Source organism: Dasypus novemcinctus, chromosome 2, assembly GCF_030445035.2.
Source record: "Dasypus novemcinctus isolate mDasNov1 chromosome 2, mDasNov1.1.hap2, whole genome shotgun sequence".
NCBI classification, from domain to species: Eukaryota; Metazoa; Chordata; class Mammalia; order Cingulata; family Dasypodidae; genus Dasypus; species Dasypus novemcinctus.
The window spans coordinates 188,013,291-188,032,681 of record NC_080674.1 but is presented as its reverse complement, the minus strand read 5'-3'; the positions used below and the strand labels follow the sequence as shown (position 1 = coordinate 188,032,681).

The following is a 19,391-nucleotide window of genomic DNA, read 5'->3' as shown; positions in this document are numbered from 1 at the left end:
ACAGTCAGGGCAGGGCGTGGGACCTCACGGGAAGGCAGAGGATCTGGGCCTGGGGATGGGGGCGCGGGGGGGGGGGAGAGGGATGGAGTTGGGGCTGGAGGTAGGGGTCTGCGACTGGGACCTGGGAGAGGTGGGGCCAGAGTTGGGATTGGGGGACAGGGGAGCACCTCGGTAGGGGATCGGGGAGGGGAGGGCACGGGAGACCGCAGGGGCGGGGCCGGCCCCGGGGTGCGGGGCGCAAGGGCGGCCGCGAGGGGCCCGGGGGGCGCCCGGGGCAGGCCGGGAAGGGGGTGGGGGTGGGGGGCGGGCCTCCCCCTGGGCCGGGGCGGCGCTAGGACCGAGCGCGCGGAGGGAGCGGAGGAGCCGGGCGGAGCCAGCGCCCCCCGCCCCCCGCCGGCCGGCTCCCCTCCCCCGGCCGCTGGCTCGCTCGGCTCGCGGCGCTGCAGAGGCTCCGAGGCGGCGGCGGCGGCTCGCTCTGTCTCGCTCCCTCCCGGCTCCCTCGGTCCGTCGGTCCGTCCGTGCGTCTCGGCGCGCTCGGCCTCGCTCCGGCCCGCAGCATGGCCGGCGTCAGCTTCAGCGGCCACCGCCTGGAGCTGCTGGCGGCGTACGAGGAGGTGATCCGCGAGGAGAGCGCGGCCGACTGGTGAGCCCCCGGCCCCTTTGTCCCCGCGCCGCCGCCGCCGCGCCTTTGTCTCCCGCGCGCCCCGCCGCCCCGCAGCCCCGCAGCCCCGCAGCCCCGCAGCCCGGGCGGGCCGGGGGGCAGGGAGGGGGAGACCCCGGAATGGTGCAGCGGGGCCGGGAGGGGCGGCCTTTGTGCGCGCCGGGGGGGAGGGGCCGGGCGGGGCACCGCGGGGTCCCCCGGGCGCGGGGACGCGGCCCCGGCCGCGGGGGCCGCCCCTCCCCGCAGGCCCGAGCCGCGCCGGGGCTCCGAGGTGGGGCTCGCGGCCCTGCGGGAGCCTCCCCCGCCGCCACCCCCGGGCCCCGGGGGTGGGGGGGGGACAGGTGTGCGGCGGGGCGGCCAAGGGCACCTTCGTCACCTTCGAGCAGGAGGACCGGGTGGGGACGGGGCGGGGACCGAGCCTGCGGAGCCGGCGCCGCCGGCCTGGCCCGGCCCGGCCCCAGCACAAAGGAAACCTCAGGGCGGGGGAGGAGCGGGGCGGGCCGGGCGCCCCGCCCACCGGGGGGCCTCTTGGCCTCGGCCTCCCCCCCCCCCCACCTGAACCGGGGTGCCAGGGGATGACGTGCGTTGCCACATGGCGAGCGCGAAGTGGCTCGTTTTCCCCCTTCACGGGTCGCGGAGGTGGCAGGGACGAGCCCCTCTCTCCCCATCCTGTAGGGGGTCGCAGGGACCAGGTGGCTGGCTGGGGGGGAACTGCCCGCCTCGGGGAGGGGTGGGTGCCCAGCTGGGGTCCCTGGGAGGAAACCCCCAGGCGCACAAGTGCGGAGGGAGCCCCCAGGGAGAGAGGTGGGGGTGGCTTCTCCCCGAGGACCCCTTAGCCCCTCCCTCCAGCGTCAAGGGGGCACTCTGCCCCTGTCCCCACCCCCATCCCCAGCTGCTCTTGTCACCCCTGAACTGGGGGTGGGGCTGGACCACCTGCTCTGAGCCTGGGCCCCCCCCCCCTCGGGGTGGCAGGGAAGTCAAGGCTTCCACCCTGCCCCGACAGGGAAGCGTTCCCCAGAACACTTTCTCCCTCTGGCCTCTCCTGTGGCTAGCAGGCAGGAAGCAGGCTCTTCTCCCTGAGGAAACTGAGGCAGGGAGTGCGGGCGGGACCCCACAGTGGCTTGGGCTCACCCTGCCACCGGGAGGCGCCCAGGTAGGGACCCCCGACCCGGGGGGCTGGAGGAGGGGAGGAAACGGCCAGGCGTCCACGCCACGGCACTGCAGCACTGGCTGGCGGCCAGGCCGGGAGGGACGGCCGCGGGAGAGGCGCTCTCCTGTCCTGCGGGTCAGTGGCGAGAGAGAGGCCGGCAGAGGCCCAGCGGGCGGCCCACCCGCGGCCCCAGCCCGGCCCAGGGGAGGGCTGAGGTCATGGGAGGAGCCCGGGGCCGGGCCGGCTGGGCCGGGTGGAGTCGCGGGCCTGGGGACACGGGCCCTGCCTGGCCGCCCCTGCCTGGGCGAGGGCCCGTCTTCCCCTAGAAGACTCCACTTCCTCCAGGCTAGGGGACAGCGTCTCCTACCGCCCATCGCCCCTTAGCCCTCGGAAGCCGCAGGGGCAGTGGGCTGCTCGGGGAGCCAGCAGCCGGCCACACAGCCACTGCTGCCCCCCCACCCTGCCCAGCAGAGGCCTGGGTTCCCACCACCCGGCTGCACCCATGTGGCCAAAGCGAGTTATTCATCACTGGCGTGCGTCACCCACCCCCCATCTGGGTTGTGTGTGGGACACACACACAGATGCATGCACGCACCCTCGCACACACACACAACGCTTGCTCACTCCCAAGGGTCCGGAGAGCATTTTGCAGAAAAGGGTGTGAGGACCACATCCTGTGCGGGGGGTCCCACGATGCCAGAGTTCAGCGGGTCCTCAAGACTGCGGGGCAGACCCTCTGCTCAGAGGCCAGAGAAGGGCTGTCTTGGGGAAAATTGCTGTCTGGACGAAGGGGGTTAGCATTGCCCTCCCTTACCTTGCCTGAGTGTGTGTGTGGGGGAGGCTCACTCCGAGGTGGCAGGGCCTCTGAAATGTCCCACTCAGCCCTGGCCCTGGGAGCAGGGGACCCAGGAGGTGAGAACATGTGTGGGAAACGCCAGCATTGTCCTGACTCTGACATGACTCGCTGTGTGACCACCCACGGGTTCCTGCCCCTCTCTGTTCCTCTGAAGGAGGAGATTGGGCTCAGTGACATCTAGAGTTCCTAAGGCCCTTCCAGCCCTCCACCCTGAGAGGGCAGTCCTGAAGGGCCCAGCCTGCCCTCCGCAGCCCCTGCTGACCCCAGGATCTCCCCTGGAGCTGCCACGTGCAGGCTTCTCCTGCCTCACCTTAGTCCTGTGTCTCTGGCCTGGATGGTTTCTAAGAGTTAGTGCCGGTATCACCAGTACCTACTGGCGCTGCTCTGTGCAGGACGCCGGGCCCCAGCGAGAACAGTACCTGTTGGTGGGCTGAGTCAGAGCTCCTGCCTTCAGGAACCCTCCAGCCTGGGGCAGTCTGGTGGAATGGGTGGATTCCTGGGTCCTCGCAGATTCGATTCCTTGTTGTGCCTTCACCAGTTCTCACCCACCCAGGAGGCCCCTGATGGGTCTGAGAAACTGGTCTAGTGGGATCTGGGCTGGGTGCACATGTCTTTAGTTCCCTAGTGGGGTGCAGGCAGTGTTCCGGGGAGAGCCAGCCCAGGGCGGGGCTCCCTGGGGAGCTGGCACTGAGGCCCGAAGGACAGAAGGACTCAGCCAGGGTGGAGGCTGGCCAAGTGGGTCCGGCCTTCCTTGCAGAGGTGCTTGCCCGACGTTCAAAGTCTGGAGGCTGGGAAATATTCCGGAAGGCGTTGGGGGCCAGGGAGCCAGGTGGTGTGTGGTATGCACGGGCAGGCCGGGATGGGGCTGGGGGTGCAGGGTTCGAATTCAGGGCTGGTTCCGGACAGGGCCGGGTGTCGCTGTAGCGGGAAAGGATGGGGGGAGGTGGGCAGGGGGTGAGGGGGGAGGGGGCCTGGGGCGCGGCATGCATTCCCCGGAGCCAGGGGTCCTCTGGGAGCCGTGGAGAGGCCGCGGCAAGTCGTCCCAGGGCAATGTGGTATCTGGAGCAGGGTCTGGGAACCAGGATCCTTGAGTCCTGCCTCAGTTTCTCCTCTATGGAAGGAAGAGGGGCAGACCTGGCTCCTCTGAAGGCCCTTTGTTCCCCGCAGCGGGTTAGAGCAGCCGACAGGTGGTGGGACAGCTGTTCTGGGGAGCAGCTGCAGCTGCCGGGACAGGGACAGGGGGCAACAGTTGGGCCCGGAACTCCTGTGGCACAGCCCACCTATGTCGGTGCCTTTCAGGAAGGAGGGGGCCGGGAAGGCAAGGGGCTGGGGGCCACGTGGCCCATGCGGTGCCCTGTACTGACTTAGGCCAGGCCCTCCCTTCTTCCCTCCTTCCCTCCCTCCCCCCTCCCCTCTCCTTCTCTCCTTCCCTCCTCCCTCCTCCCCTGCCTCCACCCTCGCTCCTTCCTTTCCTCTTTATCCCTTCACTTTTCTCCTTTCTCTCTTCTTCCTCTCTCCCTGTTTCTTCCTTTGCCTCGCCGCCCCCTTCTCTTCTCCACCTCCTCCTCGCTCCTGCCTTCCCTCCTCACAGCCCCCAGCCTCAAAGAAACGGAGTTTGGGGGAGGGTCCCAGCGCTCCTGCACCTCCGGCGCCAGGCCCATCCCTCTTCCTTGTCCCAGGCCGCTCCTCCCAGCGGGTGCTGAGCCTGGAGCCTCCGCCTGTATCTGGTGGGGCAGCGCCTCTGCATTCCCTTCCGTGCATGGGGTGCCACAGGCAGGAAAGGCTGGGGAGGCGGTGGAGGCATGCTAGGCCAGCTTCCTGGAGAAGCTAAGGCGGCAAGGCCGGCAGGCCCTGAGCGTCCGCAGCCTGGGGGCTGGAAGTCCAGGAGAGCGAGGTCACCCTGGGGCCCTGCGTGGGCTCAGTGACCTCATGCCCAGTTCGGGGAGGAGGAGATTGAGGCTGAGGGCGGGTCCCCGGGGTCCTTTGTGTGCGAGGGGAATGCGGCTTGGGTGGGCCCTGGAGTGTGCTAGTTGCTGGGTTGCCATGGTTACCGGGGGATGCCCAGAGCCGTGCGAGCTCCAGGTTCTCCTCCCCCTCCCTCCCGGTGGGGGGGAGGGGCGGCGTTACCCAGGCACGCGCCAGGTAGGTTCCTGGGGCCGGCCAATGGGGGCCGAGGAGCGTGGTCGCCAGGGAAACGGTAACCAAGAAACCGTCGCCTTGGAAGCGCCATCACACACCCGCTCCGCGGAAGGCGGCGGGGCCAGGCCGGGCTACTGCAGAGCTCAGCCAGGCGGCGGCTGCGATGATCCCTCCGTCCTCCCCTCGCCCCCCCCCACCGCCAACTCGCGCCAGGCCGGGCTCCCAGGTCCCCCCACTGCCAGAAGTGGAGGCTGGCCCCGCTGTCAGGAGGATGCGGCAGGGACCGGAGCACACCCACCCCCCTGCCCCCTCTGTTCCCCTCTGGCCAGAGCCGACCCCACCCAGAATGGGCAGCCTGGGCCCTAAAAGTTGGCCAAGCCGCCCCTCCCTCTCCCCAGGGCCCTGTACACTTACGAGGATGGCTCGGATGACCTCAAGCTCGCAGCCTCAGGAGGTAAGAATTCCAGGCATTCCTTCGCCTTCCTCTCCACCCCCTCCTCTGTTGTTTTCTTCCCCACCAGCCTGGCTTCCCGCCATCATCTAGCAGACCCACACTCCTCTGGTGGCTGTCCTTCTGCTGCCATCATCCCTGTGGTCCCCAGAGGGTGGGGAGGGAGGGAGCTTTGCCGTCCCATTCCACGCATTGAACCGCAGCGAGGGGCAGTGACTTGCCCAAGGTCTCCCCACCTGGACGGAAGGGACCGAGCAGGGCCGGGTCCAGGGTCAGCCCCACTCCTCAGCGCTCAAAAGCTTTCGTTTTACACCCTGGGGCCCTCGCGGGTGAGAGGATGACGCCGTGCGAAGAGCGAGGTGATGATGTGTGAAGAGTGCTGAGCTGGCAGACACTTCCTTAGCCCTGCTTCGAATCAAGCTTCCGGGACTCAGAGTCAAAGCCGGAGCCTGCCTGCCCCCTCTCTCACACACACCCAAAACGGGGGGCCTCCGGGGCTTGGAAGCAGTCGGGAAGGAGGAAAGCCTGCAGAGCCCACGGGGAGCCTCTCCCCCCGGGGTTCCAGGCCCGGGGGGGGCTAGGGGTTTCGGGAACGGGGGTCCTGATGGCGTCCTCATTCCCCCAGAAGGGGGCTTGCAGGAGCTCTCGGGCCACTTCGAGAACCAGAAGGTGATGTACGGCTTCTGCAGCGTCAAGGACTCGCAGGCCGCTCTGCCCAAATACGTGCTCATCAACTGGGTATGGCCCTGGGCCCCGGGGGTGGGGAGCGCAGGCCCCGGCTCAGCCACCCTCTGCACCCCTCTTCTGCCCGCCGGCACCTTCCGAGGGGACCCTGCTGGTCCCAGGGAGGACAGCCCGGGGGCCCCAGGCTGCTGCCCCCCCAGCCTCGTCCTTTCTGGACCCCCGCCCACGCCGCTGGGTGTTGTTGCAGGTTGGGGAGGACGTACCCGACGCCCGCAAGTGTGCTTGCGCCAGCCACGTGGCTAAGGTGGCGGAGTTCTTCCAGGTGTGTGGCGGGGCCGGGGCTCGCGGGGGCAGGGGTCAGCCCCCCGGGGTGGGGGGCGCCCGGCCGCTGGGGGTGGCACCGGGAGCCGGCCTGCTGCCCCAACGCGGCCTTCTCGCCGAAGGGCGTCGACGTCATCGTGAACGCCAGCAGCGTGGAAGACATCGACGCGGGCGCCATCGGGCAGCGGCTCTCCAACGGGCTGGCGCGGCTCTCCAGCCCCGTGCTGCACCGCCTGCGGCTGCGGGAGGAGGAGAACGCCGAGCCCGTGGTCAGTGTGTGCCGCGGGGGCGCAGGGCCCCCCCCCCAGCCCCGCGCCCTTGCTCCCGGCTCACGCCAGCACCTTGGACTCCCCAGGGCACCACCTACCAGAAGACGGACGCCGCCGTGGAAATGAAGCGGATTAACCGCGAGCAGTTCTGGGAACAGGCCAAGGTGTGCGCCTGAACCCCGGCCTTCCGGCTGGGCTGCCCTTCCCTGGGGGCCGCTCTGGGCTCCCAGGCCCCTCATTTCAACCGTGCGCCCGTACCACGTGGGAAAGGGGGAACCTTTTCTTTCCTGCAGTAACCCATAGACACCCTAAAAGCTCCCATTTGGACCCCTTTCAAGCTTACATTTCAGTGGTGGTCGTTGCACCATCTGTGACTAGAACTGTTTGATCACCCCAAACAGAAACTCGACTCCCCCCTTCACCCGGCCAATCTCCTTTCTGTCTGTGAATTTTGCACATTCTAAAGAGGGCGCCAGGGCTCGTTCCCAGCATCCCCCCTGAACAGGTCTCTTCCCCCAGCCCCGGGTGAGAGGGAGGGGCAGGCTCCCCGCTCAGGGCCCGCACTTCCTTGGCGTGGGGCTTGCAGAAGGAGGAAGAGCTGAGGAAGGAGGAGGAGAGGAAGAAGGCGCTGGACGAGAGGCTGAGGTTTGAGCAGGAGCGGATGGAGCAGGAGCGGCTGGAGCAGGAGGAGCGGGAACGGCGTTACCGAGAGCGGGAACAGCAGATCGAGGAGCACAGGTGTGCCCCCCTTCCCCGCCGGGGCAGCTGCCGGCCTGTCCAGGGCCTGCCCCCCGGGTGTTGCCTCATGGCTTATCGTTCCAGGAGGAAACAGCAGACTTTAGAAGCGGAAGAGGCCAAGAGGCGGTTGAAAGAGCAGTCTATCTTTGTAAGTCCGCCGCCACCGGTCAGGGACGTGAGGACCGCAAGTGTTCCTGGGCCTGGTGGGGAGACGGGTGGCTCGGGGGCAGTGCTGGAGGTTCTGGGACCCTCCCCTGGGCTGGGGGTGCCTGGGAGGGTCAAGTCTGGCTCCAAACATGTAGGTCTCCTCTGGCCGTGGAAATCCTTCTTGGAGAAACCTGTCCTGTAGGATGGGAGAGAGAATTCCACCTGTGACCCAGTCGCTGATGCGGCTTTCCCGAGCCCCTACTCAGCAGGGCTCGGGGTGGAGGTGGGCTCAGGGTGGGTTAGACAGCAGTTGCTGCTCTCGGGGGGCTCGGGACCTGGTCCCCGAGGTGAGGGTGGTGCAGAGCCCAAGACTGAACCCCGAGCAGCGCTTGGAGCGTGTTTGCAAGTACGCAGCGTCTCCTTGGAGCCAGCCCCCTTGCTCCAGGGGCTTCTTTCTGAATCTCCAAACTTTGGGACTGGCGGGTGGGACCTGTGGGTTGGTCCTTTGAAAACCCCAGTGGAGTCAGGTTTCTGTGCTTTGAATTGAAGATTCTACCTCAGAACGCGCCGCAGCCACTCGGGTGCGGATGGTACGGTGAGGAAGGGAGAGGGGGCAGTACCCGTCTGGGCTGGGACTGCGACTGGCAGGCGTCGGGCGCTGGGAACCCAAAGCGGCCCGAGGATCACGCCCAGAAGTGGCTGGGAGGGAGGACGTGGGACAGCCTTGCAGGCTCTGGTGTGGAGAGGCTGTTCCAGGTCAAATCAGCCATTGGGTTGGGTGGAGACGATGTTCGATTAGTCAGCTCTGGCCTCATTCATTCAACAAACACGTGCCAAGCTCTTTTTGAGAAAGCTTGTTTTCACTGAAAACTTCACACAGAAAAATCAAGGTAAAGAGAATGAGATAATGAACCCTCTGTACTGATCACCCATTCTCTCAAGTTATCATCAGGCCTCCTAAGGAAGCTCGCACATGAGAAACTTCAGAGTTTAACACCATAAAATGCTTTCTCTCGGCTTGAGGAGTTCTTCTGCTTTCTCTCCTCTGATAACAAGAGGTGTTTTCCTTGCCTGGGTTCCCTTTTTGCCTGGGCTGCCAGGGAACTCCTCCCCCGTACCTGAAGATGCGCAAGCACAGTTAGACGTCCTTGGCTCTCACAGGGTATTGGTCTCTCTCGTCTACTTGCAACCCTCATTTGTTGTCTCAGTGTCACGAGTTGGTTGTTAAAACCTTTGTGGTAAGCCACCTCTGGTCCTTTCTTTGAAGGAGGCAGAGGAATGTGGTGAGATGTCCCTGGTTAGGGAGCAGAGTGTGAGCAAAGACTTAGCAGCCGGGAGGTAGTTTCAGGGGTGGCAGGGAGCCTGGCTGGGCTGGGGCCGGGGACATTCAGTCGGGAAGAGACAACAAGGTCAAGATGTTTAGGCTCCATTCTGGAGACACACCAAGCAGTCCTCCTGGGGGGGGTGTCCTTTGAAGGGCCATGGTGCCCCTTGTGCACCCAGACAGATCCGTATGTTGTAGGTTCTCTGTTTAAGAACAGTCCTCCCCCTCACGTGGACCTTCTCCTCCCCGCCCCCGCCGCCTGGGTCCGGTTTGCCACCTGCGCAGTAGAGGGCTCTGATCAGGAGCTTTGGGCATCGTGTAAGCAGAAGCCCGGGCCTTGGTGCTGGCGGCCCGGGTGGGAGAAACGATCCCCGAAACGGGAAATGATGAAATGGTCTGGCGTGAGCTGTGATGTGCACTGGACTGCTCCGCGGGGACCCGGAGAAAGGAATGACCTGATAGGGCCCGGGACTCCCTTCCCGGAGGAGGCGCGGAAGTGGGAGGAGTTGCGCCTGGAGGTGGGGGCGAGGCGCGGGCGAAATCCCCCCTCAGGCCAAGACCGGAACCGTCGGCACGTTCCTGACTTGTGGCTATGTTGTGGCCGAGGGCTTTGGGCCCGGGTCTCCTGGGGGTGGGGTGGGAGGGGTGGCGGGGTCTAGATTGGGAGGGGAGGGGCCTCTCCCGCAGGGAGTGGTCTCAGTGTAATGTGTGCAGCGGGCCGGTAGAGGGCGGCAGGGAGCGGTGGGAACTGCCTGCGCCCCGCGATCCCGCCGGTGCCTGCCTGGGGGAGCGCGGGCCGTCACGAGAAGCTGGAGATCCAGACTTCAGTGTGAACCTTAACTGATTTCTAAGTGGTGGTCACTAAAATTAAAGGTTTTTAAAAGAAACTTAAATATCATACTGGCAAAAGAAGCCATTAATGGCTGTGGCCCATGGGAAGCTGCGGAGGGATTGCCAGCTCGGGGGAATCAGGGCTGTCTACTTTGGAAAGGGCCTTTGGGGGCCTCGAGAGAGCAAGAGGAGAGGAGAGGGGTGGAGGGAGCTGGGGAGGAAGCCCCTGCGGGATGCTAAGGTTCAGGTGGCCGAATGGGGTGTGGCAGGGTGGTGGGGTCCTGGGGTGGGAGGGCTGGGAAAAGTTCGAGGGGAGCCCTGGCTGGGGTGCCCGGTTGGACATGGGGTGAGGGAGCAGGGAGGAGCCGAGCTGGGTGCAAGGGCCGGCTGCGAGGTGGTGTGGGCGGGCGGGGAGGCCGGGTGACGGGGAGTGGGGGAGGTCGAGATGCCACCGCCAGCCCGGCTCCTGCCCGGCCGTGGAAGAAACGCGGGGCTGTCAGAAGACGTGGGACTCTGTCCCTCTGGGTTCCAGGGCGATCAGCGGGACGAGGAAGAGACCCAGCTGAAGAAGTCCGAGTCGGAGGTGGAGGTGAGAGCCGGGGCCGGGGCAGGGGCGGCGGGCAGGGGCTGTCTCTCCCCGGCCTGACCCAGCCCCTGGCCCTCTCCTGGCACCCCCAGGAAGCAGCAGCCATCATAGCCCAGCGGCCCGACAACCCCCGCGAGTTCTTCAAGCAGCAGGAACGAGTGGCGTCGGCCTCCTCGGGCAGCTGCGACGTGCCCTCGCCCTTCAACCACCGACCAGGTAGCCCCAGGCCCGGCGTCCACCCTGTCCCCCACTCCTCAGCCTTCGGCCCCCAGCCTCTTGGGGACTCTTAGAAAGGAAATCTTGCCCAAGGAGCCCCTGAAAAAGGCCAAGGCAGTTCAAGGGCGCGCCCCTCCACCGCTTCCAGAGTGGCAGGACTGCGACGGGCTCGGGGCGGGGGCCACACGAGGCCCTGGCTGGGCAGTGGGCAGTGGGGGGCCAGCTGGGCAGCTCTGGGGAGGGGAAGACAGCAGGGAGTGGCCCTGGCGGGGTGGCACTAGGGGTGGGCCCTCCCCCCTTAGTTGGAACAGCCTGGGGCTGGCGCCCAGGGCTTCTGCTTGCCCCCGACACCCCGCTCTGCTCCTCGTCGGCTGCCACGCGCATGGACGCATCTGCCGTGTGCACAGCCCTGCGCTGGGGACCCCGGGTGGGGCAGGCTGTCCCCGCTGGGCGGCTGCTCAGGGCGGCTGGCTGTGCGTGTCGGGCACCTTTGCGGCTTGCGGGATGGGGGGCAGGGGGTGCCGGAGCCCGGCTTGGCTGAACGTGCTTCCTGGCTGAGGGCCCCCTTGGACATCCAGGGCCAGCCCTGGGGGCGGGTGAGGCCTCGGGGCGGGGGTGGGGGAGACTGACCCGCTCTTGTCCTCTGTCTCTCTCTCTCTGTCTGTCTCTCTTGGCAGGTCGTCCGTACTGCCCTTTCATAAAGGCATCGGACAGTGGGCCTTCCTCCTCTTCCTCCTCTTCCTCCTCCCCTCCGCGGACTCCCTTTCCCTATATCACCTGTCACCGCACCCCAAACCTCTCTTCCTCCCTCCCATGTAGGTAGCAGGCCCAGGCCTCGGCGGGGGGGTAAGGAGGGCCCCGCTTCCCAGCAGCCCCCGCTGCCCTCACTCCCTCGGCCCAGGCTGCCCGCTGCTCTCTGGTCTTTGTCCCCCGAGCAGGTGTCGCCTGCCTCTTTCCCCTGGCCCTGCAGGGGCACTGGCCCCCAGGGGCCTCACTGACAGGGCCTGGAGCTGTGGTCTGGCCCCTGGGGGGGGAGGGCGCCTGCCTGGGGACTCGAGAGAGAAGGTGCTGGCCAGGCCCCAAGGTGGACGGCCCTGGTCCTGCCCGGCTCCCCGGCCCTCGCTGACCAGCCCGGGGCTTTGTTTCACAGGCAGTCACTTGGACAGCCACCGGAGGATGGCGCCCACCCCCATCCCCGCCCGGAGCCCGTCCGACTCCAGCACGGCCTCCACCCCGATCGCCGAGCAGATCGACCGGGCCCTGGACGAGGTCACATCCTCGCAGCCGCCGCCGCCGCCGCCACCGCCGCCGCCAGCCCCAGGTGAGCGAGGGGCCCTGCCCGCGCCGGGCTGGGCACCCTGGGTTGCCCGGTTAACCCTCCCCAGGGACTGAGGACGGCATGGCACAGCTCTGGCCCGCCGGCAGGTGCCCTGCCTGGAAGTCGTAGCGGAGGAGTTCTTCCTTGCGGGGTGGGGAAGGCGTTGGAGGGTAGTGGCGCGGGGCCTCCATCCCTTCCCTGAGGATGCCAGTCGCGTCTGTCCCCTCCCTCTTTGCTGTGACAGAGACCCAGGAGCCCAGCCCCAGCCCGGAGAGGGAAGAGACCAGCAAGGAGGCCAGAGCGGCAGCCCCTCAGGCCTGCGCCGGCTCCCAGGAGGAGCCCCCTCAGGCCAGGGAGCCTCCCCGGGGGCCCGATGCCCCCCTGGAGGACTTGATGTTCGTGGAGGCTCCGGAGCAGGCCGGCCCGGGTGCCCCCCCAGAGCCTGCCACAGCTGAGCCCCCCACGGCCGCCACCTTGGCGGCGGACGCCACTGAAGCCGCTGCTGACACCACTGTTGCCAACGCCGTCCCCCCCGCCACCGCCAGCCTCATTGACCTATGGCCCGGCAACGGGGAGGGGGCCTCCACGCCCCAGGCCTGGGAGCCTCAGGCCGAGCCCAGGGCCCCCACGCTGCCCTCGGGGGCCGGGGGCACTCTGGCGGAGGTGCCCCTGATGGACGAGGGGGCGCCGGAGCCGCTGCCACTGGCGGGTGAGGGCTGTGCCAACCTTCTCAATTTTGACGAGCTGCCCGAGCCGCCGGCCACCTTCTGCGACCCAGACGGGGAGGTAGAAGGGGAGCCCCTGGCCGCCCCCCAGGCCCCAGCTCTGTCCTCAGCCCTGGAGGGGCTGGATCAGGAGCCGGAGGCGGAGCCCCACCTGCTGACCAATGGCGAGACCACCCAGAAGGAGGGGACCCAGGTGGGAGCAGGGGCGGCACAGGTAGGGGTGGGGGTGGGGGTCGGGGCTCTAGCTAGGGCCTGGCGGCTGTCCCCCCCCCTTCCCCGTGACCAGGGTCATTGGGAGTGGGAAGGCTCCGTTCCACACCCTGGGCGCGCTGCGCTTTTGTTCCCAAGGTAGGCATCTCTGTTACCGCGGCAACGCTAATGGAATCGCTGGTTGCCAGGGAAACAGGCTCAGGCTGGGTAGGTCAGCCCCGCTTCTCGCTGGGTGGGGCCCGTTGACCTGGTGGTGTCCCCCTGCAGGCCAGCGAGGGGTACTTCAGCCAATCACAAGAGGAGGAGTTTGCCCAATCGGAAGAGCTGTGCGCGAAGGCTCCGCCCCCGGTGTTCTACAACAAGCCTCCAGGTAGTGCTCGGGTGGGCGCCGGGGAATTGGGGCGGGGGGCCGGGTTTGCCGCCCCCCTCCCGAGAGGGTCAGTCCAGCCCCCAGGGGATGGGGGACACAGTCACTGGGCTGGGGGGCCATCTCAACGCCCCTTCCTTCTCCCGATGCCTTAGAAATCGACATCACCTGCTGGGATGCAGACCCCGTGCCGGAAGAGGAGGAGGGCTTCGAGGGTGCTGACTAGCGGCGGCGTCCGCCCCAGGCTGCCCCCGCCCCGGCCGCCCACCTCCGCCGGCCTCTGGCCAGACGGCCCGCCGTGCCTGCACTCGCAGCAGCTCCGCCTGGCACCCACGCCGGATCCCGGCCCTGTTCCGGGACTCGGCCGCTTCCCTCCCCACAGGGCCCGATTTTGACAGCTTTTTCTCTCTCTCTCTCATTTTTTTAAAAAGTTGATAGGAGACTTGTACAGTTGACTGGTTTTCCTCCCGTTGGTAGTTGAGACGCTGTTGCAAAATTCCACCCCTTCCCTGCCCGGTCTGGACGGTAGCTCTTAGTTCTCCCTGCTCAGCTGGCCAGGGTGGAAGCCTCACCCTGCTGGGGACCCGGTGGGGGTTGGGGTGGGGAGCTCTGGTGGGAAGATGTCCCCCCCCCACACACACCTCTTTTCCTAGTTTTCTGTTTCTTGGAAAAATATCACTTTGTATTCTCTGTCCAGGGCTTCAGATATTTTGCACGAATTTTAAAACATGGCAATAAATGGCTCGTGGGCTCTGGCTCCCTGGGACCCCCTCCTCGCCCTTCTCTCGACCCCTCCCTGCCTGACCCTAAGGAAGCAGCAGGCCTAGGGGCTCTTGGGCTGCCCTGGCCCTCTCCTGCCCCCTCCTGCTGGGCAGGTCCCAGGCTGGAGGCCCTAGACGCCATTCAGAAGGTCAGGGCCATGGGTGTGGCCCGGGGTGTGGGGGGCCCTTCCTGAATCACCTCCTTTGCTTGGGTTCCTTTTTCACGTTCAGTAACTGTTTTTTGGAAAGCACAAACTTCTGTAACGGGTCGTGCTCATGTCTGTTAATAAAGATATCCAGATCCCTTCGGGCCTTCTGCTCCCGGCCTCCAGAGGCTGAGCGGGGGTGGGCTGCCCGCCCCGGGACCCTCGGTCCCACCTACTGCCACTCACCGTGGAACCTCTGCTACCAGAGGGCGACGTGACCGACCTCTCAGGCAGGCAAGGTGGGATATGCCCCTACCTGGAAGCGGCCTCTGGTGCAGGAAGGGGGTCCACCTCCCCGTTAGTTTTGCACCCTCGGGCCTGCTTGTAGCCCCAGCCCGCCCTTCCCGCCATGGCCCCCAGCCCTCGGTGGAACCCTGGGCTCGAGCAGCGGGTGCCCCCTCCGCTTGTACCAAAGCAGATCACACACCTTTATTATCCTCAAAATGTAACAAACAGGGTAAGAAATCCCGCCCGCCCCCCTCCCCCGCCTGCCTCCCCCAGTCCAAGGGAAGCGTTTAAAAAGCCCCGCAGTCGGGCCAGGAGTCCGCGGGTGGGGCCCGGGACGGCGGGCGCCCGTCTATACGGCTGTAGTCCTCCCGAACAAGGGGATGGAGACCGGCAGGCGCCAGGCTCCGTGCTCCAGGGGCTCGCGGCTGCTGAGCTCCGAGTCGGTCCAGCTGGGGAAGACTCGGCGGCCGCGGTCCGCCTGCAGGCAGAGCGCGGGGCAGGGCGGCGCGGGCCGCGGGGCGCTGGGCAGGTGCAGCGCCGACGTGTAGCCCCGGTCCAGGAAGAGGGGCTTGTAGCTGGGCGGCGGCTGCTCCTGTTTCTCGGCGCTGTCGCGGCGGCTCAGGAAGGGCGTGACGATCTTGCGGTAGAGGCCGCGCGTGTCGGTGAGCACCTCGCTGTAGGGCGGCGGCGGCTCGGCCATCAGCACCGCCTCCTCGTAGCACGGGGGCTTGGACATGTCCGACTCCGCTGCGAGCGGGGAGCGGCCGGGGGGCGGGAGGGTCAGGCCGCGGGTCCCCGGTCCGTGCGCACAGGTCTTCGGCCAGCCGTCACCCCGCCCCCGCCGCCCCGACCCAGGGCCGCGTCCCGAGAGCCCGCTCCCGCGCGAGCCCGGCCCGGCTGCTGCCAGCCCGCCCCCTAGCGAGGGTCCCGCGCCGCCCCCTGGCGGAGGCCGAGGCTCACCTTGGCGCGGGTAGCTCCAGGGCCGCGGCGGCACAGCCAGGTGCGGCGGCGGCGGCGGGTGCGGAAGAGCGTGGTGGTGCGGGTGCGCGTGCGGCGGCGGCGGATGCGCGTGCGGCGGCGCGGGCCCGTGGTGCAGCAGCGGGTGGACGTGCACGTGCGGGTGCGCGTGCGCCGGCGCCTCCAGGCGGCCGCGGTGCGGGGGCGGCGGCGGCGCCAGGCCCGGGGGGCTCCCGGCCAGGCTGCCCTCGAGCTCGAGCGGCTCCAGCTCGAGGGCGCGCAGGTTCTGCTCGCGCAGGCGCTCCTCCTGGCGCCGTTTCAGGCGGCGGCGCAGGAAGCTGCAGAAGCAGCAGAGCAGGACGATGAGCCCCCAAATGAGCCAGAAGCCGGCGAAGCACGTGAGGAACGTGTAGGTGCCCTGGGACATAACCATGGCGGCGGCGCTGGCGGCGGCTCCTCGGCGGCTTCACTGGACGCTGGACTCCTCCGCGCGGCCCCGGGCCCGCGCCACGCTGCCAGGTGCCGCCCGCGTCACTCGGGGGCCCGCGGCCGGGGGCTGCCCGCGGCGGGGCTCAGGTCGTGCGCGCGCCGGCGGGGGGCAGCCGCGGGGCCCGCTCCTTCCCATGGCGCCGGCGGGCGCGCGGGCGGGCGTCACCCGGGACCGCGCGGCACCTGCGGGGCAGACACAGGGCGCGGTGAACGCGCGCCGCGGCCCCTGACGACTTCCCTGCCCGCGCCCTGTGCAGTCCCGGGAAAGCCGCCTCGGCGGGAACCCCCGCACTCCCCGGGGGGCCGCTGACGTCATCGGGGAGGTTGACGTCATTCCTCCAGGTTTCCCCGGTAGGGTTTCCCCTGATCTGAGGCCGGGCCCCCACCGCCGAGCGGGTGTGCGCAGGGGACCCCGGGCGGGCCAGCAGGGGGCGCGCGAAGGCCGGACTCGGAGCTGAGCGTGCGCCGGTACCCCGGCCTGGAAGGGGTGTCCGAGGCCTGTGGACAGGCCCCCGGGGCGCTGGAGAGTGCTCTCGCCGCGGTGGCTTTGTGGGTGGAGAAAGATGGGGCGCGGCCGAGAGTCCCCCCAAGCTTCAGCCCTGTGCAGACGCGGGCCTGTCCCCATCCACCTGGGCTGCCAAACATGGAACATCCCAGCCCCGCACCGCGGCTTCCTGGTCTTGGGGGGCCACCGCGTGCCACAGGCTCTGCCTTCGTCTGTGCCGTGCCAGCTAGCCGGGCAGTGTTCTCCCTTCCTTTCCTCTAGGCGCTCCTGTCCGCAGGGTTTCAGCTCCAACCCTGCTTCCCCCACCTCCTACTAAGGGCAGCCCCCCTTGGTACTGCCCACCTAGCTCCTGGCCACTGTATCCCCCATCCCCACCGCCAGATCCTTTCCCCGACTGCAGAAGGGAGAGAAAGCAGGTCAGGGAAGCTTGCCTTCCCTACCCAGCTGGCCTGACACCCCCTCTGGATGGGCACCGCCAGTTCCACTTCCTCCTCTCCTCTGCTCAGAGGGGGTGTCTCCTGCATCCCAGGAGAGGGTCCCTGACCTCGAGGATCGAAGGGGACACTACCCCCACCCAACAGAAGCTAACCCTCTCCAATGTGTGCTCCCCAGCTGCTCTGATGATAAATGGGCACTGTTTCTATTTTACAAGTGAGGAAGTGGGAGCAACTGCTGAAGAGATGGCAGGTAGCAAAGCCAGAGCTTTCACCTGAGCAGGGATGGAGTGGGGGAGGGCCGCTGCACAAGCACCTCTGGCCCTCTTCCAGGAGCCCTGGGGGTCTCCCCCCGCCCCCCCACAGCTTGGCCAGCCCAAGGCACACAGCGCTCTGCTCTGGGGGCCCTGGTGAGCTTGAGCCCCAAGCAGAGAGGCGCCAGATCAAACCTCAGAGAGGGCTGTGTACCCAGCCACGTCTCCCCCTTCTCCCCAGCTGGCTTCTGTTGGACCCCCAGGTTGCCTGCGGCCATGTGCCACTCGGGCCCGTGCCAGTCCCTTTCTCCTGGGCCTGCGTTCCAGAACAGACAATGGCAGGAACAATGGCTCCGCCCGCCCCCTCCACAGCCCCACCATGAGGCTGCCATGGCGACGCAGCCCAGATAAAAACACGATGCTGCCAGTCACAGGGAGTTAATTAAATCTGTTGTTCTCCTTTTTCCGAGCCCTCAGGATTTTTCAGGAACGCTCTGAGGAGGCTGGCACTGACTAGGGAGCCCCTGGGCCCATCTCCCATCCCCCAGGGCTGCAGCAGCTTCAGCTCAAAAAAGGTACTTCTGAGACCTCGATGATGGGATTTAGCTGAGTTAGAACCAGACTTCTCTTGCCAAGGGCCATCTGCTGCGTGTCAGGCCTGGTTCTGGGCCCTTCACACTCAGAGTCTTCTGTCATCTACACGCTGCCGGTTGTACCCATTTGATGGATGAAGAGACAGGCTCAGAGAGGGACATGACTTGCCCCAGGTCACATAGCTCCTAAGGGGAGGAGCTCAGATGTAAGCCCCAGTCTGAATCCAATGTGCCAGACTGCGCTCCCCTGCCTGACAAGGGAGGCAGAAAGGAAAAAAGCCTGGTGCAGGTGAGCAGTGGGCACATGGGGACTCATCAGCCGTGGGGCACGGGGCAGAGTGGCCAGCTTGTAGCCAGCAAGCACACGTGTGTTTCTTTGGACCCAGACCCTGGCATACCTGGCCACCGGCCCTCAGTGACCACGGGAGAGCTCAAGGGTGGGAAAGGGCTTCAGAGGAAGGCGAGGTAGACGGGCAGCTCCCAGGCCGCCGAGGACCATGCCCTGCTCCGCGGGCTGGACAGGCCACACCCAGGCCCAGGGGTGCCACTGTCACCCCGCAGCCGGGAGGCAGCACGCATCACTGCCCTGGGGTCAGGGGGAGGAAGTCTCTTGTTTACAGGCTCGCAGCGGAGCAGGCTCCCTGACCCCAGGCTGGCTCCAGCTGGAGCAGCAGGGTTTGATGCGAAAAGCACTTCCTCCTTTCCTGTCACTTGGCTCGAGGGTGGGGCAATGACAGGACCAGGGGCCCCAAGCCTGCCTGAAGCGTCCCTCTTCCCCCGCGCAGGAGCTGCTTAGTGTGTTCTCATCCAATCCACAATAGACACTACACGCGCCAACACCCAAGACTCACCAGACCCCTCAAAGCGTTTTTCCCCACCAGGCCAGACTTCTCAAAGCCCCGGGAACTGCTGTGTCCCTTTCCGCTTCCATTTCTTGGTACGTGCCCTTGCCCTTGTCCAGGGAGCTCTTTGGGCTCAGACCCTGCCTGGCAGCCTCTGGTCCATGGCGCTTTGCCCTCGGCCTTCCTCCACAGCCCTCCAGATTGCCAGTGGCAAATGCCCACCCTATGTCCAGCCACCGTCCAGAGGACCTGTGCCCTTCAGGTGGACTCACCCTTAGCTCTGTTTCCCGTCTCCCTTTTCTTACCTTCTGATGGGTTATTTTTTAGGATCCCTTCTGGATCTCGTGGTGGGGTTCTGAGCACATGGCTTCAGAGTTTCCTTAGGTGACCCGCTCGTTGGGAACACAGCAGGGGGACAACTGTGAGTTCGGGGCTGACTTAACCTCTCTCTTGCCTCGGTTTGCCCATCTGTGACTGCACCAGAAAGGGCCTGTAGCTGCCCAGGAAACTTCCACTCTGATGATGGCGGCTTCCGAGCTGGGGGCGCAGAGGTGTGTGCATCCCCCAGGCGCTCCCCACCGGCAGACCGGACCCCACGGTTTCTCCCCCTGGGTTTCTCATCTGTCCCCCCTTTTCGGTCTCCTTACATCACTGCCTTGGCCAGGCCGGCCATTGTCTCTCTCCTGGGCCACGGCTGCCGTCCCGGTCACTGCTCTCCACTTCCTCCTGTGCTCCTGCCCAGCCTTCCCGCGCTGGCTGTGGACGTGGGCGCCCGAACCCCTTTGGCGTGCTTTAGCCTAGTGCCTCCCAAGCTCCACCTGCTTCCCAAGCAGCCGGTGGGCGGCTCCAAGCCCCAGGCCCCCTGTATCTGGTTCAGGAGGGCTGGAGTGAGGGCCAAGAGCGGCACATTCCTACACCCCCAGGATGTGCTGATGGTGCCAGTCTCGGGGCCCCACTTTGAAGACCCCCTGGCCTCCTGGATGAGCCCTTGCCAAGGCCTCTCCAGCCCCACCTAGTGGCAGCCCAAGGCCCGCCACAGCGAGCCTGTGGTCCCCACCTGCGGAGAGTTCAACCAGCAGCGCTTCCCGGGGCTCCCTGCTCTCCCCCCTGCTCCCTCTGCGTAGCCTCT

General features: G+C 67.0%; 2 protein-coding genes across 3 annotated transcripts; one reads left to right on the top strand and one right to left on the bottom strand.

The window, feature by feature from the left end:
- Positions 1–393: 393 nt before the first annotated feature.
- On the top strand, positions 394–14,061 carry DBN1 (drebrin 1). Of its 2 annotated transcripts, XM_058282978.2 has the most exons (15): positions 394–643; positions 5,205–5,260; positions 5,883–5,995; positions 6,189–6,263; positions 6,385–6,531; positions 6,618–6,695; positions 7,118–7,269; positions 7,354–7,417; positions 10,104–10,160; positions 10,250–10,373; positions 11,051–11,188; positions 11,524–11,694; positions 11,936–12,609; positions 12,894–12,996; positions 13,149–14,061. In XM_058282978.2, exons 1-15 carry the CDS (start codon positions 558–560, stop codon positions 13,217–13,219), a joined length of 2,109 nt encoding a protein of 702 aa, XP_058138961.1. In that variant the 5' UTR covers positions 394–557; the 3' UTR covers positions 13,220–14,061. The 2 variants fall into 2 exon arrangements, with proteins under 2 accessions (XP_058138961.1, XP_058138965.1); XM_058282982.2 differs by lacking the exon at positions 11,051–11,188 and having other exon boundaries at positions 424–643.
- A 336-nt stretch (positions 14,062–14,397) lies between these two features.
- Positions 14,398–19,385, bottom strand: PRR7 (proline rich 7, synaptic). Its single transcript, XM_058282962.2, has 2 exons — positions 15,149–19,385; positions 14,398–14,935 (listed from the first exon to the last, which is right to left on the bottom strand). Exons 1-2 carry the CDS (start codon positions 15,576–15,578, stop codon positions 14,538–14,540), a joined length of 828 nt encoding a protein of 275 aa, XP_058138945.1. The 5' UTR covers positions 15,579–19,385; the 3' UTR covers positions 14,398–14,537.
- Between the last annotated feature and the right edge of the window lie 6 nt (positions 19,386–19,391).

What these genes read in the sequence shown, in the direction of transcription:
- DBN1 (XM_058282978.2), top strand. Translation starts at nt 558, where the DNA reads ATGGCCGGCGTCAGCTTCAGCGGCCACCGCCTGGAGCTGCTGGCGGCG. An exon ending in AGTTCTGGGAACAGGCCAAG is followed by an intron (nt 6,696 to 7,117) that starts GTGTGCGCCTGA and finishes TGGGGCTTGCAG; the next exon opens with AAGGAGGAAGAGCTGAGGAA. An exon ending in CCTCTCTTCCTCCCTCCCAT is followed by an intron (nt 11,189 to 11,523) that starts GTAGGTAGCAGG and finishes TTTGTTTCACAG; the next exon opens with GCAGTCACTTGGACAGCCAC.
- PRR7 (XM_058282962.2), bottom strand. Translation starts at nt 15,578, where the DNA reads ATGGTTATGTCCCAGGGCACCTACACGTTCCTCACGTGCTTCGCCGGC. An exon ending in CTGGAGCTACCCGCGCCAAG is followed by an intron (nt 14,936 to 15,148) that starts GTGAGCCTCGGC and finishes CCCCGCTCGCAG; the next exon opens with CGGAGTCGGACATGTCCAAG.